The sequence below is a fragment of the Gorilla gorilla genome, chromosome 13, assembly GCF_029281585.2.
Source record: "Gorilla gorilla gorilla isolate KB3781 chromosome 13, NHGRI_mGorGor1-v2.1_pri, whole genome shotgun sequence".
NCBI classification, from domain to species: Eukaryota; Metazoa; Chordata; class Mammalia; order Primates; family Hominidae; genus Gorilla; species Gorilla gorilla.
The window spans coordinates 12,293,538-12,318,565 of record NC_073237.2 but is presented as its reverse complement, the minus strand read 5'-3'; the positions used below and the strand labels follow the sequence as shown (position 1 = coordinate 12,318,565).

Genomic DNA, 25,028 nt, shown 5'->3' with positions numbered 1-25,028 from the left:
TGACAGGCCGAGTCACCGTGCCAAGTCACTGTGTGCCTCCTTGCTGCTGTGACGTCAGCTTCCCCATCCTCCCAGCCAGGCTGGATCTCTGTGAGAGGCCTGCCTGTCCTGCACCCTGTGTGGATGCCTCCCACTGTCCACCAGGGCTGCTGGGCACCCCCTGGCTGGTCTCTTGGACTAGGTAAGCTCATGGGTCCTCTGGCCGCTCCTGCTCTTTCCCTGCCTCTGCTCCTCCTCGGAGGTGGCCACCCCCAGATCCCACTCCCAATTCGGAGGCCCCCTGAGGAGTGCTGCAGGGGGCCACAGGCATGGCTCTGAGCCACTCTGGAGAGTGGGGGGGCCCAGCCAGTTCTGTGGCTGGGATTTTCCCAGGCAGACAAGTCTGTCTCTTCCTCCCCAGCGGGTGCAGCCCAGAACTGTCTTCTGAGGAAGAGGTGCTCTCCTGGGCCCCCACTGTCCCCAGGCCTCAGGTAAGCCCATCAGGGTCACAAGGAAGGGGTTCTGGGTTTGAGGCCAACCATAGCAGCTGACCTACTTTCTAGCCTCAGTTTCCCCTAGTCTGTGCAGCTCTCACACTGTTTGGGTGAGAACCAGGCCTCTGGGCTTGGACATTCTTTCAGTGAGTTTTGAGGGTGGAGGGATGGGAAATGGAAGCCCAGGACCTCAGCAGGGTGTCTTCCTCCGAGCCGGGGACATCTGCCTATGGGAGGCTGGGCCCACCCTCCCTTGCTGACCTGCCCTGGGAGGAAGGGACAGGGCCCAGCACTGCCTACTCCCCTCCCAGTTCTTCCCAGCAGTCTAAGCCTGGCTGGGTGCCCCCTGCTCCTCCAGGTGCCTACTTGGGCCTTTGGGTAGACAGATTAACAGACAGGGGAGGCTGGGTCATGGTTTGACCACCCCAGGACCCTGACCGGGGGCTCAGCTCATGACCCTGAGCCTGGGAGAGATGAGGCCATGCCCTCCAGGGCACTCAGCATGACCCGGCCCAGTGGACGGGACTGGGTAGCTTCCTTGGTGCAGGGGGCTGTCATGCTAGGACAGGGTCACTCACCAGGCCAGGCCCCTGCCCCATGACTTGTGGTGGAAATGTCCTTTTGTTTTTGTTTTTTGCTTTTGTTTTTTTGAGACGGAGTTTTCCTCTTGTTGCCCAGGCTGCAGTGCAGTGGTGCAATCTTGCCTCACTGCAACCTCCACCTCCCGAGTTCAAGCAATTATCCTGCCTCAGCTCCTGAGTAGCTGGGATTACAGGCACCTGCCACCATGCCTGGCTAACTTTTTGTATTTTTAGTGGAGATGGGGGTTTCACCATGTTGTCCAGGCTGGTCTCCAACTCTTCACCTCAGGTGATCCACCTGCCTCTACCTCCCACAGTGCTGGGATTATAGACGTGAGCCACTGCACCCGGCCATGTGATGGGAATGTTCTGTGTCCATAATAGATGCTGCATATTGCTGGCCCAGCTCCTGAGGCTCTTTGGACCTCCAGGAATCGGTGTCTCTATCAGGGACCCTTAATCCTGACCCGGACTCCCGGCTGGGACCCAGGGTGTTGGAGTGGCAAGAGCGCTGTCAGGCCTGGTGAAGGGTGTGAGCTGTCCAACGGGGCAAGGAGGAGGCAGGGCCTGTTCTGTAGTTGGACAGACAGAGCCCTCTAGCAGCTTTCTGGAAGACTGAAGGGCAGGCGATGTTGGAGGGAGGGAGTGCAGGCAGCGGCTGTGAGGGAGTTCAGGTCAGAAACAGGTGGCACCTGGATTCACGCTGTGGTGGTCACGGTGGGGATGAGGGGCTGCTTTGGATTGTGCTGGGGATGTGGGGTGGTGTGCTGCTGCATGACTACTGCCAGGTCTCTCTGCTCTTGGTGTCTGCATCCAGGGCTGGGAGGGGGTCAAATGTATCACACTATCGGCCCCAGGCCCACCAAGCCTGGGGAGGTGGCCACACTTCCACGATGGCATCTGGATGTTCCCTGTGTGTGGGGAGGGCACAGGGACTCCATTCATAGACCACCTCTTGGACAGTGTGTCTGCCTCTGAGGTCAGACGCTCTGCACTGGGACAGGGTGGAGTGGAGGGAAACGCAGCTTGGGGCTCATTGGAGGGGCTTGCTGGCAGACACCTCCCTTTGTGGGAAACTGACTGTGGGAGAGGGGAACTCCAACCTCTGTCACCACATCCCTCTTCCCTGTTGTCACACCTGTCACCTGCTGCCATATCCATGAGACTTCCCAAGGGTCACTGCTGCCACTCACTGCACAGCCTGGAAGGGAGTCCACAGGGGACATAGAGTGAGCAAGAGACCTGTGCCACTCAGGCCTCCTGGGGGTGTCCCCAGTGCAGCCATGATGATAATCACAGCTACCATTCACCAAGTCCTGCCCACAGTCTAACCTACTCTATTCACAAAACTCCCAGCAGCAAGGCAAGTGAGGTGCTGCCGTCATCCAGGCTGGACAGTTCAGTGATTTGCCTGAGGCCCCACAGCAGGTGAGTGGCAAGTCCAGCGTCAGAGCAGGGCAGGCTGGCAGTGCCCCCTGAGCCCCCTTTGCCATGCTTACCACATGCACATCCTGGGCTTCTGCAGGAATGCCCTGTCCCCTACCTGCCCTGCTCCATGCAAAACCCTCTTTGAGCTGTGCCTGGGAGACGTGCTGAGAGAATTCATGGAAACAAATGTGTTACTGACAGCCTCTTTGCCTCCAGAGTTCAACTGGAGACAGAGAAACCAGCCAGAGGCAGAGGGAGGTAACACGGAGTCCCCCAGAAAGGTCTGGGCTGCGCGTGCTTCAGGTAACCTCCCTTGACCTTCAGGAGAACGAGAAGGCTGCCTGATCAGAGAGTCTCTGAAGAAGATCCTGTGGCTGCAGGCTTCAGCAGAGTGTGAGGGAGACCCCAGTTATTTCCTCAGGTGTTTCCACCAAATCCTCCTGTCTTTTGTGGCCAACACCCCAGGCAAGGCTTGGGGTCCCCGTCTGCTGCTGGACGGTAAGTCCTGTCCCCGTGGCAGTGAATCTGTGGGGTGTTCTGATTGTGGGCACTATGGAAGCTAAACCCCATGCTCCAGGTGGGGTGGAGGGTCTTCAGAGGACTCCTGGACAGTGCCAGGCTCTAAGCTGAGGTGGGGGACACAGGAGAAACCAGGCCAGGCCCATCCCTACTGGAGCTTCTCCCTAAGCAGTGGAGGCTCAGCCACTGTGAGGAGGTAGGCAAGGCCCTGCAGAAAGAGGGGTGAGGAAATCTGGGGGCTCCCAGGAAGGGTCGCTGCTGGAGATGGGGTTCTTACCAGGATGGGCTCTGAAGATAAGCAGGGAGGATTTGGGAGGGCAGAGATGAGGCCCAGAGCTTCTGGCAGAGAGCATGGCCTGCGCAAAGGTCTGGGGGCCTGACAGCCTGTACGTATTCTGGGAAGCAGGAAGGAGACACAGGCCTTGTGTTTCTGAGCCACGACTTTAGACTGTGCCCTGTTGGGGAGGGGCCAGGGAATGTCTGAGGCTGGGCCTGACCCTGCTCCTTACCCTGTGGGAGCAGCAGAGCCATGAAGAAGAAGTTAGTGGTGCTGGGCCTGCTGGCCGTGGTCCTGGTGCTGTTCATTGTCGTCCTCTGTCTCTGGCTGCCCTCAGCCTCCAAGGAACCTGACAACCATGTGTATACCAGGGCTGCCGTGGCTGCGGATGCCAAGCAGTGCTCGGAGATTGGGAGGTGAGTGGGGCAGGGCATGGGACATGGGCCCTGAAAACTGGGCAAGTGGACCAGAGCAATACCTTCACCCCTCTGAGACTCAGTTTCCCCACATGTAAGCTTTGCTTGGACTCTCTCAGTAGCCTTTGGGAAGGGGATGGTGACTCCGAGAGCAGGATGTGGGTCTCCTAGAGCCAAACAGGGCCCCTTTTCTCAGTTCTAAGAGTCTCTGTCTCTTTGGATAAACTCCACTGTTTTGTTGTTTGGTGGCTATTTTTACTTATTTCTTCCTATCTATCTATCTAGCTATCTATCTATCTATCTATCTATTGATCGATCTATTTAGAGATGGAGTTTTGCTCTGTTGCCAGGCTGGAGTGCAGTGGTGCAATCTCAGTTAACTGCAACCTCCGCCTCCCAAGTTCAAGCGATTCTCATGCCTAAGCCTCCCAAGTAGCTGGGATTACAGGCGTGTGCCACCACGCTCAACAGATTTGTGTGTGTGTGTGTGTGTGTGTGTGTGTGTGTGTGTGTTTCCGAGACAGAGTATCACTCTGTTACCCAGGCTGGAGGGCAGTGGTGCAATCTTGGCTTACTGCAGCCTCCCCCTCCCAGATTCAAGTGATTCTCCTGCCTCAGCCTCCACATTAGCTGAGACTACAGGCATGTGCCACCATGCCCAGCTAATTTTTGTATTTTTAGTAGAGACAGGGCTTTGCTATGTTGGCCAGGCTGGTCTTGAACTCCTGACCTTGTGATCCTCCCACCTCTGCCTCTCAAAGTGCTGGGATTACAGGTGTGAGCTACTGTGGCCTGGCCTAATTATGGTGTTTTTAGTAGAGATGGGGTTTCACCATGTTGGTCAGGCTGGTCTCGAACTCCTGACCTCAGGTAATCCACCCACCTGGGCCTCCCAAAGTGTTGGGATTACAGGTGTGAGCCACCATGCCCGGCTTATTCTTTTCTGTTTTTTTTTTTTTTTTGGATAGGAGACAATTTCTTTCTTTCTTTTTTTATTTTATTTTATTATTATTATACTTTAAGTTTTAGGGTACATGTGCACAATGTGCAGGTTTGTTACATATGTACACATGTGCCATGTTGGTGTGCTGCACCCACCAACTCGTCATTTAGCATTAGGTGTATCTCCCAATGCCATCCCTCCCCCCTCCCCCCAAGGAACGCTGTTGCCCAAACAGGGACATGAAGGGCTTATTCTTTTTTTAAGGTGGAGTCTTACTCTGTCACCCAGGCTGGAGTATAGGGGAGCGATCATAGCCCACTGCAGCCTCAAACTCTTGGGTTTAAGTGATCTTCCCGCCTCAGCTTCCTAAAGTGCTGGGATTACAGGTGTGAGCCATGGTGCCTGGCTTCTACTGTTTTATTCTATTTTAGACTCTTATCTCATGTTATATATAAAGATCAGTTCCCTTCTAAAGACTTAAACAGAAAAAATATTATGTTTTTCATATTTTGAGACAGGGTCTTGTTCTGTCACCCAGGCTGGAGTGCAGTGGCATGATCATAGCTCACTGCAGCCTTGAACTCTTGGGCTTAAGCGATCCTCCCACCTCAGCCCCCTGAGTAGCTAGGACTACAGGCATGCATCACACCTGACTAATTTAAAAAGACTGTTTTGTAGATATGGTCTCACTCTATTGCCCAGGCTGGTCTTGAACTCCTGGCCTCAAGTGATCCTCCACCTTGGCCTCCCAAAGTGCTGAGATTACAGGTGTAAGCCACCATCTCTAGCAGGGAAAAAAAATGTTATTAATGAAGTATAGCAATTTCCCTTTTTGTCCCAATTATAAAAATCATGTACATTTGTTTGCTTCATAAAGAGGAAACTGTCTGGGCAAGGTGGTCTACACCTGTAATCCCAGCACTTTGGGGGATTGAGGCGGGCAGACCACCCGAGGTCAGGAGTTCGAGACCAGCCTGGCCAACATGGTGCACTCTGTCCCTACTAAAAATATAAAAAGTTAGCGGGGCTTGGTGGTATGCGCCTATAATCCCAGCTACTCAGGAGGCTGAGGCAGGAGAATCGCTTGAACCCAGGAGGCAGAGGTTGCAGTGAGCTAAGATCATGCCACTGCACTCCAGTCTGGGCAACTGAGTGAAACTCTGTCTCAGAAAAAAAAAAAGAAAAGAAAAAGAAGAAACTGTAATCCCAGCACTTTGGGAGGTTGAGGCGATAGGATTGCTTTAGACCATGAGTTCGAGACCAGCCTGGGCAACATAGAAAGACCCTATCTCTACAAAAAAGACAAAAAATTGCCCGGTGTGGTGGTTCTTACCTGTAGTCCCAGCTACTCAGGAGACTGAAGTGGGAGAATTGCTTGAGCCCAGGAGGTCAAAGCTGCATTGAGCCAAGACTGTGCCACTGCACTTCATCCTGGGTGACAAAGTGAGACCCTGTCTCATAAAACAAAGGCTGGGCACAGTGGCTCATGCCTGTAATACCAGCACTTTGGGAAGCCAAGGTGGGTGGATTACTTGAGCACAGGAGTTCTTGACCAGCCTGGGCAACATGATGAAACCCCATCTCTACAAAATACACAAACAAACAAAATTGGCTGGGCATGGTGGCATGTGCCCATAGTCCCAGCTACTTGGGAGGCTGAGATGGGAGTGTCAATTGAGCCCAGGAGACTGAGGCTGCAGTGATCTGAGATCACACCACTGCACTCCAGCCTGAGCAACAAAGAGAGACTTTGTCTCCAAAAAAAAAAAAAAAGAGGCCAAGGCAGGCGGATCATGAGGTCAAGAGATAGAGATCATCCTGGCCAACATGGTGAAACACGGTCTCTACTAAAAATACAAAAATTAGCTGGGCATGGTGGCATGCACCTGTAGTCCCAGCTACTCAGGAGGCTGAGGCAGGAGAATGGCTTGAACCCGGGAGGCAGAGGTTGCAGTGAGCTGAGATCGTGCCACTGCACTCCAGCCTGGCAATAGAGCAAGACTCCATCTCAAAACAAAAAAGAAAGAAACTAAAAACAAAAACCCCAAAACTCGAATGGACTTCTCTTCCATCCTCCTTTGGGCAGGTGGGCAGCAGGGTGTGTATGCGGGGCCAGGGTGGAAGCCTGCAGGTTCTCATGCCTTTATGTGCCACATGGCAGGGATGCACTGCGGGACGCTGGCTCTGCAGTGGATGCAGCCATTGCAGCCCTGTTGTGTGTGGGGCTCATGAATGCCCACAGCATGAGCATCGAGGGTGGCCTCTTCCTCACCATCTACAACAGCACCACCCATGAGTGCCTCGGAAGAGGAGAGGGAGAGGGGCAGGGGTTGTGGGTTGGGCCGAGGCACAGCTCGGTGGCCCCCAGGCTCACGTGGCATAAAGGGTTTGGGTGGGTGGGCCTGCCTACCTGCTTCTCCTTCTAGGAAAAGCTGAGGTCATCAATGCCCACGAGGTGGCCCCCAGGCTGGCCTTTGCCAGCATGTTCAACAGCTCGGAGCAGTCCCAGAAGGGTAAGCCATGCTGCAGACTTGGGGCATGGGTGCAGAGCTGGCTGAGCCACCGGGAAGGGGCCTTGCCCACAGGAGCCTGCTCCCGTCAGGGTTCAGGGGCAGTTCTAGCACCCCCCATCCCTTCCTGGCCCCATAGCACCGTCCCACAATGAGTGGTCAGGACCATCATCACCACGGTAAAGGGCCGGGAGCTTCTGTTATTTCTGCTAAGGCCTCCGGGGCCACTCTGTGCAGCACGTGGAAAGAATAATTATTATGCTAGCAGACCTCATGGACCAGGGCTCACTGGGGCCCACGCTCTGCTCTGCGCTTTTCACCCACGAGCCTCTCACAACCCTCCCAGCTCCTTTGGGCTAGGGGATGCTGTGTGGATTCCCACTTTACAGGGTGAGGATGCTGAGTCTCAGACAGGTCATGCAAATCAGCTGAGGTCACACAGCTGGGAGGTGTTGAAGCTAAAATTGAACCCAGGCTGTCTATATCCTGCCTTTTCAACAGGCATCCCATTCACTCATTTGTTCATTTGTGGGGATGGCGCTCTAGAATGTGAGGTGGAGTCTCTCTTTTCTAATCTGGTCTTAAGTGGAGAGGAGGCCCCCAAATTCCCCAGGTACCTGAAGGGAAGCCACTGTCCATCCAGGAAGCCACTGTCTGTCCCCAAAGGAGGCACAATAGATTGTGAGATAAAAGTTGGAGGATGGGAGGGTCTCAACAACTCAACGCCTCTAGTCCTAGCACTTTAGGAGGCCAAGTCAGGAGGAGCACATGAGCCCAGGAGACCTGCCTGGACAACATAGCAAGACTCCATCTCTACAAAAAAATGGGAAAAATAATTAGCTAGGTATGGCGGTGTGTGCTTATGGTCCCAGCTACTCAGGAGTCTAAGGTGGGAGGATCACTTGAGCCCAGGAGGTTGAGGCTGCAGTGAGCCATGATTATACCACTACACTCTAGCTTGGACAACAAAGTGAGACCCTGTCAAAAAAAAAAGGCTGGGCCTTTTTTTCACAGGCTCACGCCTGTAATCCCAGCACTTTGGGAGGCTGAGGCAGATGGATCACCTAGGTCAGGAGTTCAAGACCTGCCTGGCCAACATAGTGAAACCCTTTCTCTATTAAAAGTACAATAAGTCGGGCATGGTGGCACAGGCCTGTAATATCCCAGCTACTCAGGAGGCTAAGGCAGGGGAATCGCTTGAACCCAGGAGGTGGAGATTGCAGTGAGCCGAGATCATGCCACTACACTCCAGCCTGGGCAACAAGAACGAAGCTCCGTCTCAAAAAAAAAAAAATGTTGGAGGATGGAGGGGCAGGACACACTCACCATAGCAGGTCTTAGACTTCAGGTGGGGGTCCTGGGTGGCGCCCTTTGGAGTCTTCTGCAACATACTCAATCTTTGATTTTTTTTTTCTTTTTTTTTTTTTGAGATGGAGTCTCACTCTGTCGCCCAGGTTGGAGTGCAGTGATGCGATCTCGGCTCACTGCAAGCTCTGCCTCCTGAGTTCACGCCATTCTCCTGCCTCAGCCTCCCGAGTAGCTGGGACTACAGGTGCCTGTCACCACACCCGGCTAATTTTTTGTATTTTTTAGTAGAGACGGGTTTTCACTATGTTGCCCAGGCTGGTCCCTCGATCTCCTGACCTCGTGATCCCCCTGCCTCGGCCTCCCAAGGTGCTGGAATTACAGGCGTGAGCCACTGTGCCCCGCCAATCTTTCATTTGTTTTTAATACTCATTGAGAAACTCAGCATCTGTAGACATGAAGTTGCTCAGGGTAAGAGAATGCGGGAATCATAGGCTTGGCACCTTGTGGATGCTTAGAATCATTTATTTAACTAGAATGTATTGAGCATTGTCTTAAAGAATCAGCTGTTGTTCCTGAAGCTGGGGTGAAAAACAAAGATGGCAGAGGAAATCTGTGACACTCCAGGTGGGAAAAGAAACTAGGCAGGTGCGGGTGTGTTACGGGCTGCAGAAAAACAGACCTGGAGGGCCTCAAAATCTGGGACTCTATGGAGGGTGACCCAGTCAGGGAAGGAGACATCTGAGCAAAGACCCAGAGGCAGAGATGGGGTCAGGGGAGTTATCTCCTGGTCTGCTATCCAGGTGTGATGGCAGGGACAGAGCCCTGTGGGGAGCTAGGGAGGCTGCAGCAAGTGACCCAAGGGAAATGGCCCAGGTTGTGTGGGATCTCTTAGGTTATGGTGAAGCCTCTGCTTCCTGTCTGAGGGAAGTGGGGGCTCGTGGAGTGTGTGAGTGGAAGGGGATGGATCTGGCCTACGGATTGCTGTGTAAGGGGCAGGGAGCATGTGGGGACCTGTCCAGAGGTCACTGCAGTAATTCGTGGAGAGGGTGCTGGGAAGTGGCTGATGCTGGACAGACACACTTGGAAGTGGAGCCTGTGGATTTGAGGATGGGTTGGGTGTGATGCTTGTGTAGGGAGTCCCCGGGGACCCCTGATCTTTTGTCTGTACCTGGAAGGATGGGGTGACCCTAATGGAGACAGGCAGAGTTCTCAGGACGCAGGTTGAGCAGACACTCAGAGCTCGGTTTTGGGCACGGTGAAGTTTGAGATGTTTTCTTCGAGCAGGCAGGTAGATACTCAGGTCTGGTGATCAGAGGAGCAGTCCAGGCCAGCAGGTCAATTTGGGAGTTAGTGCATAAATGGAGGCTGAAGCTCAGATGTCAAGCAGACCACGAGGAGAGAGAGCAAAGACAGAGGGGAGAGTAGGAGCTAGGATGGCAGGCGGGGGAGACTCGGGTGGAGCCAGGTGCTGGGATGCAGGGGCGGCTCTCAGGGAGAGTGATGAGCCCAGTAAAGCTGAGAGGGGCACTGGGTCTGGCAGTGTGGGGGTCACCAGAGAACTTGGCAAGTGTGGCGGCATGAGAGTCTGATTGGCCTGAGGTCAGGAGAAGATTTTTTTCTGATATTGATACATGATATTTTCTATATTTATGGGTACATGTGAGTGCTTGTTACATGCATAGAGTGTATAATGATCAAGGCAGGGTATTTGGAGTCTCCGTCACCTTGAATATTTTTCATTTCTGGGTGTTAGCACCATATTCCTCTCTTCGTTACTTTGAAATATACAAAATACTGTTGCTAAGCATCATCACCCTGGTCTGCTATCAAAGATTAGAACTTCTCCTGTCTTGGCTGGGCACGGTGGCTCACGCCTGTCATCCCAGCACCTTGGAAGGCTGAGGTGGGTGGATGACCTGAGGTCAGGAGTTTGAAACCAGCCTGGCCAACATGGCAAAACCCCATCTGTACTAAAAATCCAAAAATTAGCCTGGTGTGCTGGCCTGTGCCTGTAAACCCAGCGACTCGGGAGGCTGAGGCAGGAGAATCGCTTGAACCTGGGAGGCGGAGGTTGTAGTGAGCTGAGATCATGCCACTGCACTGCAGTCTGGGAGACAGAGCAAGACTCCATCTCAAAAACAAACAAACAAAAAACAAAACAAAACAGAAAAGAACTTCTGTCTAACTACAAGGTGGAAGGAATCATGTGCTGGGTGTCAGACCTTCCGGGATGTATGTGCAGCTTCTAGGAATTGAAACCACCAGCTCTTGGAAACTTGTGCCAGGCTTCAGGGTGGGAGAGGCAGTTCTAGAGCAGCAGCCACCAAGCCAAGCCAAATGGCCCCAACATCTCTCGCAAGAGCAGGAGAGTACCTGGGGGCAGAGGCCATAGTTGTACCTTTCTGGGCAAAGGGTCAGTGTCTGTAGTGTCCATATGGGCAGTGGGGCTCGGGGGGAAGCAGGCCCAGGGGTCTGTTTCCAATGACCTCCTCAAAAGTCAGAACTGGAAGGCAAAACCCCTTATAGACTGGGTGCACCTGTAATCCCAGCATGTTGGGAGGCTGAGGTGGGAGGATTGCTTGAGGCCAGAGTTTGAGACCAGTCTTGGCAACGTAGCAAGACCCCTGTCTCTACAACAAATAAAAATAAAAAATTAGGCTGGGAGTGGTGGCTCACGCCTGTAATCCCAAAACTCTGAGAGGCTGAGGAGGATGGATCACCTGATATTAGGAGTTCAAGACCAGCCTGACCAATCTGGTAAAACCCCGTCTCTACTAAAAATGCAAAAATTAGCAAGGATGGTTGTACATGCCTGTAATCCCAGCTACTTGGGATGCTGAGGCAGGAGAATTACTTGAACTCGGGAGGTGGAGGTTGGAGTGAGCCAAGATTGTGCCATCGCACTCCAGCCTGGGCAACAAGAGTGAAACTCCATCTCAAAAAAAAAAAAAAAAAAAAAAGCCACGTGTAGTGGGGTATGTCTGTAGTCTTAGGTACTTCAGAGGCTGAGGTGGGAGGATCGCTTGAGCCTGGGAAGCCAAGGCTGCAGTGAGCCATGATTGCACTACTGCACTCCAGCTGGGACAACAGAGTGAGACCCTGTCTCAAAACAGACAAACAAACAAAAACCCTTATAGTTGGATGGAGAAACTGAGGCTGCGAGAGGGGACAGGATGGAGGTTAAGGCTCAGTCTTGCCTCTCTGGGGCAGTAGAAAAGAGGAAGGGAGCCCTTTCTTGGGGCTGGCTGTGTCTTGAAGGTGGCCTGTGCTTGACCTGGGTCAGGGTGGGATCTGCTCTTGTTTTGGCACATTCTGGTGGAGCCCATGAGTCTTACAGGATAAGCCCTTGTGGTCAGCGAGATGGGAGGGGGTCTGGCCTGGCACAGGATTTTAGACATGCAGGCACCTGCACAGACAGACACCTCATCCTGGGACAGCAAAACCCAGCCGCATGCTACTGCTTCCCCTCCTGTGCCCTCCTCAGACATCCCTGGTCCATGTACACTCCTACCTGCTGAGCCCCTCTTAAAAAAAATTAAACATCCCCTCCTAAAAAAAAAATTAAAATTAAAAAATAAATAAAAAAATTAAAAATCCCCTTCTGCTGGGTGTGGTGTTCACGCCTGTAATCTCAGCTACTCAGGAGGCTGAGGTGGGAGGATTGCTTGAATCCAGGAGTTCGAGATCAGGCTGGGCAAGATGGCAAGACCCCAACTCAAAAAAGAAAAAAAAAACCTTTCCTCCTAAGCCTCATTTCCCCATCTGTAAAACGAGTCAGGGACTGTGCCTGGGATGCTGCCTGCGAGAGATCCCGATGTCCCCCACTCAGGGTCACTAACTGTGGCTCTCTCTCCCCAGGAGGGCTGTCGGTGGCGGTGCCTGGGGAGATCCGAGGCTATGAGCTGGCACACCAGCGGCATGGGCGGCTGCCCTGGGCTCGTCTCTTCCAGCCCAGCATCCAGCTGGCCCGCCAGGGCTTCCCCATGGGCAAGGGCTTGGCACTAGCCCTGGAAAACAAGCGGACGGTCATCGAGCAGCAGCCTGTCTTGTGGTATGTCTGTGGGTGTGGCCCCCTGACACAGGCAGGGCAGGCACAGCCCAAGGACCTTGCAGGCTGTAGCAGCAGTGGAGCGGCCCTCTGCCTTCAGGACCCTGCGCTGATAATGGGATGAGGAGATACAGACCCTTCCCACCACGTGTGGGGACACATTCTGAGCGTGGGGTCCCAGTGGCCACTGTGGCTGGCCATGTGTCCTGAGTGGCAAGGGACACTAGGAGGTTCCCGGAAGGGACACTAGGAGGACGAGTGCTGAGTGACGGGGCCACCCACCTGTGACAGGCGCCGCCCCTGCTTTGTGCTGGTCTCCCGTGTGGGCAGGTGTGGGGGGTGGTGTAGCTAAGTCCACCCCACCTGCTGCCTCACATGAGCCCCCTCTGCCCCAGTGAGGTGTTCTGCCGGGATAGAAAGGTGCTTCGGGAGGGGGAGAGACTGACCCTGCCGCGGCTGGCTGACACCTACGAGACGCTGGCCATTCAGGGTGCCCAGGCCTTCTACAATGGCAGCCTCACGGCCCAGATTGTGAAGGACATCCAGGCGGCCGGTGAGTGGGTAACCTTAAGGGCCCGGGTGAGGAACTCTGCAGTGGAAACCCTGAGCTGTAGCCCAGAGCCATGGGGTCCTCCTGTCTTGCCTGAGCCTGCAGGAAGTTCCTGGTGGAGGAGGGTCAGTGACTGGCCATGTGGGTCCACAGCTCCTGCTTATATCAAAACCAAGAGAGGCCACACAGTCCAGGAGAGCAAGTCCCTGTTGGGGTAAATGCAGGTGTAGGCAAGAGCCAGGGCTGGGGAAGCACTAGAATACAGCCTGAAGATCCAGGAGGACTTCTTGGAGGAGGTGGTGGCTGGGCTGCAGATTACTTCGTTAGGCAGAGAGAGGAAGGGATTCCTAGCAGAGGAACAGCTGGGCTAAGGCCCAGTAGAGGGGGCTTTGATTCACCAAGAGGGTTACAAGGGATGAGGGTCGCCTTGAGAGAGGCATGGGGAAGGGGATTTGTGGGGCAGGGGCCTGGAGCTTGGCTGTGGCTTTCTTCAGGTAATTTTTGTCACTGTTTCATGGAGGAGGGTGATTAGCTTGTCGACCTTTACCACTGAGGCTGGAAATTGGCATGCCAATACCCTGTCTGTTTGGAGCTGACTCCAGGAGAATTAAGAGCCTCCCTCCCTCCCTCTATCCATTCACGTGAGGAGAAGAGGCTAAGCAGCAGGGACACCGGCAGGAATTCTCCAGTTAGAAAAGGCCCTCTGAGCCAGGTGCGTGGCTCACGTCTGTAATCCCAGCACTTTGGGAGGCCCAGGCGGGTGGATCACCTGAGGTCAGGAGTTCAAGACCAGCCTGGCCAACATGGTGAAACCCTGTCTCTACTAAAAATGCAAAATTAGTCAGGCATGGTGGGTTGTGCCTGTAATCCCAGCTACTTGGGAGGCTGTGGCAGGAGAATCGCTAGAACCTGGGGGGCTGAGGTTGCAGTGAGCCGAGATTGCACCACTGCACTCCACAGAGTGAGACTCCATCTCAAAAAAAAAAAAAGAAAGAAAAGGCCCTCTGAGGCCAAGCTTGGTGTCTCATGCCTGTAATCCCAACACTTTGGGAGGCTGAGGTAGAAGTTGAGGCCAGGAGGTCCAAGACAAGGCTGGGCAACATAGTGAGTCTACAAAAAAAATATTGAGAATCTACATAAATATAGTGGGGGTGGGGGTGGGGAACAAGAAAACAAAAAATTCAAAGCATAGTGAAAAGAAATATAGCAAAACCCGGCCGGGCATGGTGGCTCACGCCTGTAATCCCAGAACTTTGGGAGGCCGAGGCGTGTGGATACAGGGTCAGGAGATCGAGACCATCCTGGCTAACACAGTGAAACCTGTCTCTACTAAAAATACAAAAAAATTAGCCAGGTGTGGTGGTGGGTGCCTGCATTCCCAGCTACTTGGGAGGCTGAGGCAGGAGAATGGCGTGAACCTGGGAAGCGGAGCTTGCAGTGAGCCGATATCACGCCACTGCACTCCAGCCTGGGAGATAGAGTGAGACTCCATCTCAAAAAAAAAAAAAAGAAATATAGCAAAACACAACAAAAAAAATTAAAATTTTGCTGGGTGTAGTTGTGCCTTTAGTCTCAGCTACTGGGGAGGGTCTGCTGGAGGATCACTTGAGCCCAGGAGTTCAAGGCTGTGATTAAGCCACTGCGCTCCAGCCTGGGTGACAGAGCAAGATCCTATCTCTAAAAAAAAAAAAAAAAAAAAAAAACAGAAAACACTCTCTGGCCACAGATGAGAGAAGGCAGACAGGAAGCCACTAAGCCAAGCAGGCAGAGGGCAGGTGGCCCCAGACCGGCTGTCAGGTGGTGAGCAGTGTCAGGGAGACAGGAGTGCCAGAGCTGGTGAGGTTCCCAAGGAGGTGAGGTTGCCTGTGGCCCCCTCCCAGGGCACAGTCTCACCCCTCCAGTAGTGCACTCTGTCCTCCCTGGTAGGTACAGGCTTTTCCCCACCACCATGGTGCAGCCATGCCTGCCCCCAACCCCACTGGTGCAGCTCCATCCTCCACGCAGTGGTGCAGCCCCATCCCAGTGCCCATTCGAGCTGCTGTCCCATTGCAGGGGGCATTGTGACAGCTGAGGGCCTGAATAACTACTGTGCTGAGCTGATCGAGCACCCGCTGAACATCAGTCTGGGAGACGCAGTGCTGTACATGCCCAGTGCGCCGCTCAGTGGGCCCGTGCTGGCCCTCATCCTCAACATCCTCAAAGCTGAGTGGTTGCACCACAGCTGTGTGGTAGGACCCATGACACTGCCTCTCTCTCCCCACGCCCCACCCCTGCTGCATCTCTGCTCGCCCCCCATGCCACATCTTTCCATCACTGAGCTCCCGAGGTGTGTCCCTGCATCACAGCTCACCATGTCCTGAAGGAGGCAGTGCAGAGCGACAGGGCTGAAGCGGGCAATGCTCAAGGGTTGGAGGAGGAACAGGAGTCATCAGGAGGGAGAGAGGTGCAGGAGCTCAGGGCTGCAGGGCCTGGTCCAGAGGGTACCCTGGTCCAGTGGGTGACCCTGCCACTTGGTCACTGAATGGCCAGAGCTGATGCGTGACGTGAGGCCCAGGCTCAGGAGCCCTCACCTTACTTCACTCTCACCACAGCCTTCTGAAGCAGCTGCTGCTATTGGTTATTAAACGCTCCTTGAGGTGGGCAAAGTGGCTCAGGCAGTTGTTAACCCTCTGAGCCCCTCAGAGTCTCTGGGGCTCAGCAACATGCACCTGGCTCTGATCAACCAGGGTACAGCTTCTCCCGGGAGAGCGTGGAGACCCCCGAGCAGAAGGGCCTGACGTACCACCGCATCATAGAGGCTTTCCGGTTTGCCTACGCCAAGAGGACCCTGCTTGGGAACCCCAAGTTTGTGGATGTGACTGAAGTAAGGGGCAGGGGCTGGCCCACTGTGGGTGTGGGGCCTGCTGTAGAGGCATCGGGTGGGCTCCCCAGGGTGGCTACAGCCTCACATATGCTTTCTGAATCCATTCCTGCCACAAACTTTGATTGCGGGCCTACTGTGTGCTCAGATGGACTGGTGGGTGACCCCCAGTCTTGGCTTCTGCCCCACAGAACTGACAGTGTGGGGAATTAGTGGCCACCCTCCTACCTCAGGTCCTTTGCACATGCTGTGGTTCTCGAGTGCTCAGTGCTGAGATGAGGAACACATGGGGGCATTGCAGCCCTCGGGCATGGTGAGATGGATGGGTGAAAGGGAGACGGCCAGGTGAACAGAGACCTCGGCCACCCACTCCCTGTCACTCCAAACTAATGCTTCCCAGATGCCACCCTCAGCCCTGCACCACCTGACCCACTCACTCAGTAGCTGCCCCAGCTCCACGCTGGGTCCCTATAAGACCCTGTCATATCCCTTCCCGCTGAGGATCCTCACATTCCTCCTTACCTACTTGGGTCCTTGGCATTCCTGGGTGGATCTGCAGACCCCCCCACACTGACCAGTGACCTCCCAGGAGGGGCGTCAGCTGCCCGGGTGGTGTCTTCTCTTTCCCCGTGAGCATTCTGCACCTCTGACTCCCGCTGCAGCCAGTGACCTGGTGTCTTGTCTCTCTGAGGGGACAGAGCCACTGCAGCGTGTCCCTCTGCCCTCCCTTTTGGCTAAGGCCAGCTCTTTCATCTACTTGCTGGCTCGGGGTGCTGTTCCTACAATGCTCCTTTCTGCCTCTGACGATTTACTTCTTTATCACGGATTATTCCCGAAAGAAAGGCAGCTGTTGTTGCTCTAGAAATTTCTATCTGCTGCCTCCTTCTGTCCTTTGCTCCTCTTACAGCAAACATGGCTGGGCTATGTCCTCTCTCCCTTCAGGGTATCCTCTCCCCTGCTCTATCCCCATGCCACCAGATCTTCATGTCCAGCCTCAGTTTCCCCATCAGGCCCCACTCAGCAGCATCTCACACAGCTCACCACACTCTCCTCGAGTTTTCATTTTGCAAATTTTTCGCACCTACAAAAATGTAAAAAAATCCCAAAACTGCCCAAGCATCAATGTTCCCTTTTCCTGGAGTCTGCAGTGTGGACGTTTCTGCCAGATTTCCTAACTCTCTCCGTCTCCACCCACATCTATTGGGATTCGTGTTTTTCTGAAGGATTCCACAGTAGGTTACTGATGTCACACCTCAGGGTGTGTCTCAAAAGTGAGACTTGAACATAGCACAGCAGGATGTTGGGGTGACACAACCTGCTGTCCCTTCTCTTTGCCTACAGCAGGCTCCCTTGGCTGTTTGGTTTTTGTTGTGTTTTTGTTTAGACACAGAGTCTCTGTCATCCAGGTTGGAGTGCAGTGGTGTGATCTTGGCTCACTGCAGCCTCAACCTCCAGGGCTCAAGGAATCCTCCCACTTCAGCCCCCTGAGCAGCTGGGACCAGAGGCACGTGCCACCAAACCTGGATAATTTTTGTATTTTTTTTTAGAGACAGGGTCTTGCCCAGACTGGTCTCAAACTCCTGGGGTCAAACTATCTTCCCACTTCAGCCTCCCAAATTGCTGGGATTACAGGTGTGTTTTTTTGTTTGTTTGTTTTTGAGACAGAGTCTTGCTCTGTCACGGAGGCTGGAGTGCAGTGGCGCTATCTCAGCTCGCTGCAAGCTCCGCCTCCTGGGTTCACGCCATTCTCCTGCCTCAGCCTCGCGAGTAGCTGGGACTACAGGCGCCTGCCACTGCGCCCAGCTAATTTTTTGTATTTTTAGTAGAGACGGGGTTTCACCATGATTGCGATCTCCTGACCTCGTGATCCGCCTGCCTCGGCCTCCCAAAGTGCTGGGATTACAGGCATGAGCCACCGTGCCTGGCCTGTTTTGTTGATTTTTAAAGCCCAGGGCAGTAGTCTTGGAAAATGTCCCACATCGTGGATTTGCCTTTCTGTTTCCTTGAGGGCAGTTTCAGACAGAACACCTTTCCCTGGGATTGGTCAACTAATCTGTGGGGTGTTGCTGAAACTTTATTTTATTTTATTTTATTTTATTTTATTTTATTTTATTTTATTTTATTTTATATTTTATTTTTGAGACGGAGTCTCGCTCTGTCCCCCAGGCTGTCCCCCAGGCTGGAGTGCAGTGGCGAGATCTCGGCTCACTGCAAGCTCCGCCTCCCAGGTTCACGCCATTCTCCTGCCTCAGTCCCCCAAGTAGCTGGGACTACAGGTGCCCTCCACTGCGCCCAGCTAACTTTTTGTATTTTTAGTAGAGACGGGGTTTCACTGTGTTAGCCAGGATGGTCTCGATCTCCTGACGTCATGATCCGCCCTCCCATAGTGCTGGGATTTCAGGCCTCGGCCTCCCAAAGTGCTGGGATTACAGGCATGAGCCACCGCGCCTGATGTTGAAACTCTCTTGAGGCATTTTCTTCGGCCTTTGGGTCCATCCTCTCTGTCTCCTCCTTGACCTCCTCATCTCCTCCTCGCCACTGCCTTGGGGACCTTGGCCAGGCTCATGGCATCCAGCAGCCACTCAATGTCAATACTTCCATGTTCATCTCTCAGCCTGCCCTTGCCTGTGAACCCATGCTTATTTATTTATTTTTTTTATACTTGCACCCATGCTCTTCAGGTCTGATGAAGTGTCCAATATCAAGCTTCTGACCATCCCCAAACCTGCCCCTTCTGCAGGGTTTATCTCGCTAGTCGGCACCATCCTTGATTCTTCTCTTTCTCCCACCCAGGCCATCATCTCTTGCCTGGTTGATACCCACAGCCTCCCCTTTGGGATTTATCCTTATCCCTGTCATAGCTGCCAGAGGGACCCTGTGAAAACACTCCCCAGCCTGCTCATTCCTCTGCCCTAAGCCTGCATGGCACAGAGCAAAAGCCAGTTTTTATGGGACCTAGGAGGTCCTGTGGGTTGGGCCCCAGCCTGCATCTTCATCCTCTTCTCCCCACCCCACTCCATTCACTCTCTGCCTATCGCTCACCAGCCTATACCACCTGCCTCAGGGCCTTTGCACTGACCATTTAGGCTGCATTCCAGGCTCTTTTCACACGTTGCCTCCTCTGAGAAGCCCTCCCTGACCACTCTGCCCATACCTCATGCCTCTTGATTCCCCTTACCTGGCTTGTGGTTTCAGCACTTTCCCTGTGTGTCTTTGTTTTTCTTGGCATGAGGGCAGGACGTAAGTGTCTGTTCCCTGTTGATTCCCCAGTGCCAGGCATGCAGTGCAAACTCTAGAAATATTTTTTGCATGAAGGAATGAGTGATTGAATGCGGCAAGGGTCTGGAAGCTCAGGACCAGGCAGACAGACATTCAGAGTTACTGAAACGCAACAAAGACAGGGAGTCAGACTGGTCGTGCAAGGTCCTGGGCCTGCCCTTGGGTCCTGGGGAGCCACGGAAGGTTGTGGGTGCTAGAAGGTTTTGGTCAGAGTCACAGTCAGGGGCCTTCTGAGACCTGTGCCCCCTCCTCACCCTCCCTCCCCACCTCATCAGGCCAGCTCTGGGGTCTCGGCAGGTGGTCCGCAACATGACCTCTGAGTTCTTCGCTGCCCAGCTCCGGGCCCAGATCTCTGACAACACCACTCACCTAATCTCCTACTACAAGCCCGAGTTCTACACGCCGGATGACAGGGGCACTGCTCACCTGTCTGTCATCACAGAGGACGGCAGTGCTGTGTCCGCCACCAGCACCATCAACCTCTAGTAGGGGTTGCTGGGACGCCTGGGTGGGAAAGTGCCAGAGGTGGGTGGCCCAGGGACCGCCCACTTATCCAGTAAGGTGGCTCCGTCACCTCTTTTCCTGGTGGGAAACTGAGGCCCAATCTTGGTAGCTTATCCTGGGCCTCTCAGTGAGTATGTTTCAGCCTCAGTGGGTGGATAGGGACCAGGCTGGGCCAGGCAAGGTCGGGCGCTGTCTGACCCGGCTGGGTGGTAGCTTTGGCTCCAAGGTCTGCTCCCTGGTCAGCGGGATCCTGTTCAATAATGAATGGACGACTTCAGCTCTCCCAGCATCACCAATGAGTTTGGGGTACCCCCCTCACCTGCCAATTTCATCCAGCCAGGTATGGGGTGGAAGTCCGGGGGTGGGGGACTGGGGTGGAGAGGGGCGGGTGTCCTGGGCAGGCAGCTGACGGGCATCCCTGTCTTCTCCCATCAGCCGCAGGGAAGCAGCCGCTCTCATCCATGTTCCCAACGATCATGGTGGGCCAGGACGGCCAGGTCCGGATGGTGGTGGGAGCTGCTGGGGGCACGCAGATCACCACAGCCACTGCACTGGTATGCATCACCCCTTTTCTCCCTGGCTCTTCTCACTCCGCACAGCCCCCAAGCCATGCTGATCACACTCCCAATGCCCCAGACCATCATCTACAACCTCTGGTTCGGCTATGACGTGAAGCGGGCCGTGGAGGAGCCCCAGCTGCACAACCAGCTTCTGCCCAACATCACGACAGTGGAGAGAAACATTGACCAGGTGGGCCAGGGGTTGGAGAAACTGAGTCACGGTGTGGGGCCCCAGAGCATCCTGGGCTGGAGGCCTGGATCATCACAGAGTGGACAATGGTTGGTGTCCTCTCTCTAGTGTCTGGGCCATCTGGAGCCCCTGTGCCATGAGGGCCAAATCCCCTGCTCCAATGAGACCCAGAATGCCCCAACCTGCTCTTCCTGATGACCTGGCCTGAAATGGCACCACCTGGGCTGAGGCCTGTGACCACACAGGCGTGGTTCAGGTGGCATCTGGAGCCCTGCTCAGGCTTCCCCTCTCCTCCCACCCCCAGGCAGTGACTGCAGCCCTGGAGACCCGGCACCATCACACCCAGATCGCGTCCACCTTCATCGCTGTGGTGCAAGCCATCGTCCGCACGGCTGGTGGCTGGGCAGCTGCCTCGGACTCCAGGAAAGGCAGTGAACCTACTGGCTACTGGTTGCTCCAGGCAGACAAGGCTGACAAGCAACCCAGGGACAAGATACTCACGAGGATAAGGAAGAGGACTTTGGGGGACGGGCTTCCCCTGTGAGCAGCAGAGCAGCATAATAAATGAGGCCACTGTGCCAGGCTCCAGGTGGCCTCCCTGGCCTGTCTCCCCACTCTCTGGGCCTCAGTGTATTGTGTGTGAAATGGAGCCATCTGGCTGGGGAGGAACAGAGGGGTGGGATTCGGAGATCTTCACAATGCGGGCACTGGAACTAGCCTCAGCATCTTCAGCATGGGGAGAGTGGGGCTCATGGCTGGGGGCCAGGGGAAGGTTCACACCAAGCCCTGCCCCTTTCCACCCTGATCCCTCGGACTTTGGGGCCAGGCCCTCCCTTACTGGGGCTGGGCAGTGACACTACCTAGGAGCAGCCACCAGGGGGTGTCACGACCCTGGCGCTTTCTTAGGCAGAGGGTGGCCAGCTGATGCTGGGAACCCGGGCGCCTTCTCAGACCCGTAGGCCTCCAGCTCAACCTGCCGATGACACTGGCGGTGAAGCTGAGGTCCGAGGAATGGGGACTGGGCAACAGGCTGGAGGAAAACATCTCGGTCAGAGCCACGCCCCTGGGGGAGTTCCCAAGAGCAAACCCAGAGTGAAACCCAAGCTTGTGATCCTCTCCAGAGGGAGGCCTGGTTCTCAGGGAACAGCAAACGGGAAGATGTCCCCAGATCCCAGGGATCAGGGCTTGGTCCAGCCGGGGACGCAGCCCAGAGGGAGTGGGTCCAGAAGGAAACAGCTAGACACAGCAGCCTTCACCATTGGCAGCCCCTCCAGGCCGCCCTCGGGGCCTGCTCCCTCCTCTGTGCACAGTTCCAACACCTGGAGCAGGGTTCTGGGAAGGGCTGGTGGAGGTGGGCTGGTGGGAGGCGGTGATCACAGCCCAGCACCTGGATATCACCAGGGGCACTGGGGCCAGGGACCAGGTGAGGCCAGGTCAGGGCTATCCTTCAGGAGCCCCGAAAACCTGGTGATTCCAAAGGGCCCATAGACAAACAGGGTTTTATGCCTGTGGAGTCAAGTCCCACTGGGTCTGAGCTCTGGAGGGCTGTGTCTCTGGGGCTCTGCAAGGGTGAGGTGGAGGTAGGCTCAACTGGTGTACAAGTCACTCTTCAATCCTTATTTTATTTATTTAATTTTTTTTTAAAAAAATTAAACCAATAGAGATGGGGTCTCACTATGTTGACCAGGCTGGTCTTAACTCCTGACTTCAAGCAGTCCCCCCATCTCAGTCTCCCAAAGTGCTAGGATTACAGGGGCGAGCCACTGCACCCGGCCTCAACCCTTATTTTGGCCTGAGAGGAAAGGCTGTGACCCCATTTGCAGGGGAGAAGACTGAAGCTGAAGGGGCAGGCCTTGCTCTGGGTTGCACAGCAGCAAGAGAAGTGGGAGCTGGCCATGAGACTTCCTGGACCCGACACGCTGGTGGGGTACAGCCTGGTTCTCCAGGTCCCATGGGGCTCAGCCCAGGACTACCTCGGGAGGTGAGGGCTCCTCCCTTCATTCTCATCCTCTCCTTCATTCTCATCACCCCTTCCCCCATCATTTCCTGAGGAAGGACATTCAGGGACCTGAAGGGGTGGCCTGCCCCTCCACACCTGTGGGTGTTTCTCATCAGGTGGGACAAGAGACTGAGAAAAGAAAGAGACACAGAGACAAAGTATAGAGAAAGAAAAGTGGGCCCAGGGGACCTGCACTCAGCATATGGAGGACCCACGCTGGCACCAGTCTCTGAGTTCCCTAGTATTTATTGATCATTGTCTCTACCATCTCAGAGAGGGGGATGTGGCAGGACAATAGGGTAATAGTGGGGAGAGGGTCAGCAGGAAAACACGTGAACAAATGTCTGTGTCATAAACAAGGTTAAGAAAAAGGTGCTGTGCTTTGATGTGCGTATACATAAACATCTCAATACATTAAAGAGCAGTATTGCCACCAGCATGTCCCACCTCCAGCCCTAAGGCAGTTTTCTCCTATCTCAGTAGATGGAATATACAATCGGGTTTTACACCGAGACATTCCTTTGCCCAGGGACAATCAGGAGAGAGATGCCTTCCTCTTATCTCATCTGCAAAGAGGCCTTCCTCTTTTACTAATCCTCCTCAGCACAGACCCTTTACGGGTGTCGGGCTGTGGGATGATCAGGTCTTTCCCTTCCCAGGAGGCCATATTTCAGACTGTCACATGGGGAGAAACCTTGGACAATACCCGGCTTTCCTAGGCAGAGGTCCCTGCAGCCTTCTGCAGTGTTTTGTGTCCCTGCTTACTTGAGATTAGGGAGTGGTGATGACTCTTAACAAGCATGCTGCCTTCAAGCATTTGTTTAACAAAGCACATCCTGCATAGCCCTAAATCCATTAAACCTTGAGTCGACACAGTACATGTTTCTGTGAGCACAGGGTTGGGGCTAGGGTTACAGATTAACAGCATCTCAAGGCAAAAGAATTTTTCTTACTACACAACAAAATGGAGCCTCTTATGTCTACTTCTTTCTACATAGACACAGTAACAGTCTGATATCTCTTTCTTTTCCCCACAGGGACCTTCCTGGCTGTGCCTCGGGTCAGGACTAGAATGACACCCATTCATTTCCCTGGGCCTTTGCTCGGGTGGTCCCTGCACCCTGGCCTCTGCCTGACGAGGATGGTGGGGAGAGGAGGGGGGACATCCCCCACACTGCTGTCTCCACTGTTCCTGCTGCCCAGGCATCTGGGCTTCCAGGACTGCAGCGGGTCGATGGGTGGGCTGGCCTGAGCCCAGGAATGCACTTCAGCTCCTGGTTGAGCAATGTCACTGAGGCTTGGGAGTCGGGTAGCGGCGGGAGGAGGCGTCCACAGGCCCCCATACCGTGAGAGGCAGCCGTGGGAACAGCCTACCTCTAAACAATCACTGCGGCCCAGGCTGACCAGGGGCTCTGGCCAGACATAGGGGCCTGGCAGGCTGTGTGGCCTGTAAGGACACAGTCTGTCTCTGTGCCTCAGTTTCTCTGCTGCCCAGATGGAGGCGCCCGGACTCCAGATGTAGACATCTGGAGCAGGCAGTGTTCAGCTGGGGAGGAAGCGGGGAGGACTGTGGGGGCCATGTGGGAAGGATTCCACCCCACATCACCTGCACCCCTGCTGAGCCTGGTCAACGGAGCCCCTCGGTGGGTCTTCACTCCCCTGGCTGCCTCCCATTTAGGCACCCTGAGGCCTGGGGAGAACAGAGCCAGCCCAGTTTTAGGCACCCTGAGGCCTGGGGAGAACAGAGCCAGGCCAGTTTTAGGCACCCTGAGGCCTGGGGAGAACAGAGCCAGGCCAGTGTCCCCAGAGAGGCTGCACTGCCAGCACAGTAGTAGCGGATTTGGATTCACGGAAGCAGAACTGCAGCCAGGGTGGGAAAGAGCTGCAGGTGGGGTGGGGCCCCCACATGGCACAACCCCCCTCCCTGGAGGTCCATGCTGCATTTCCAGGACAGCAAGTCCCAGGGATGGATGGTGCCGGGTACCAAGGGCTAGAGGCATGGTCTGTCTGCATTTCCCACGTCAGTGTCTCGTAGTCACCAGCATTTGATGCGGTCAAGTCCCGCTGTCCTCTGTGCAGACTGGGAAGCCCTTGGTCACCCTGGGGGTGTTGGGGGACCCAGGCCAGGCTGCAGAAGCATAAGGACTTGAACCCGGGTCCTGAGTGACACCACCTTGGGTCCTCCTCCTTCTGCGTCTGTTCAGCTCCACCTTGATGCTGACTAGGCTGGGCCATGCGGAGAGGGTTAGGGGATAGAGATGGGAGCTGGGGAGCAGGGCTCCACTCTGGGAGGGGGGCAGCCTTGCCGGATCCAGGGCAGAGTTAAGCGGCCCCAGCTCTGCTTTCCCAGAGCTGCTGAGAACCTGGGGAATGGTGTGGAGGTTCCAGGGAGCCCTGCCCCTACCTGGCAACAGCAGTGCAGCAGGCACCAAGTTCTCCTGCACATTGCGACAGTGTGACCATGGGCTCTGGCAGGCGGTAGGTGGGGCCTTTGGACCTACCAGCAGTGAGGGAGTTAACACAGCAGCTGACTTCTCTAGGCAAAGAAAACTCCCCTCAGACGCTTTGCTGCCTGGCCTCCTG

General features: G+C 54.7%; 1 protein-coding gene and 1 pseudogene across 1 annotated transcript in view; both read left to right on the top strand.

Moving 5' to 3' along the window:
• LOC129524653 (immunoglobulin superfamily member 3-like) overlaps positions 1-2,879 on the top strand; it is a 52,335-nt gene extending 49,456 nt beyond the window's left edge. Inside the window, exons 10-12 of the mRNA XM_055350932.2 lie at positions 401-470; positions 2,411-2,482; positions 2,807-2,879. Of these exons, the coding sequence (XP_055206907.2) occupies positions 401-470; positions 2,411-2,482; positions 2,807-2,879 (215 nt within the window). The remainder of the gene's footprint in view (positions 1-400; positions 471-2,410; positions 2,483-2,806) is intronic.
• Positions 2,880-3,624: 745 nt separating this feature from the next.
• Positions 3,625-21,084, top strand: LOC129523512 (glutathione hydrolase 1 proenzyme-like; annotated as a pseudogene).
• The last annotated feature ends 3,944 nt before the right edge of the window (positions 21,085-25,028 follow it).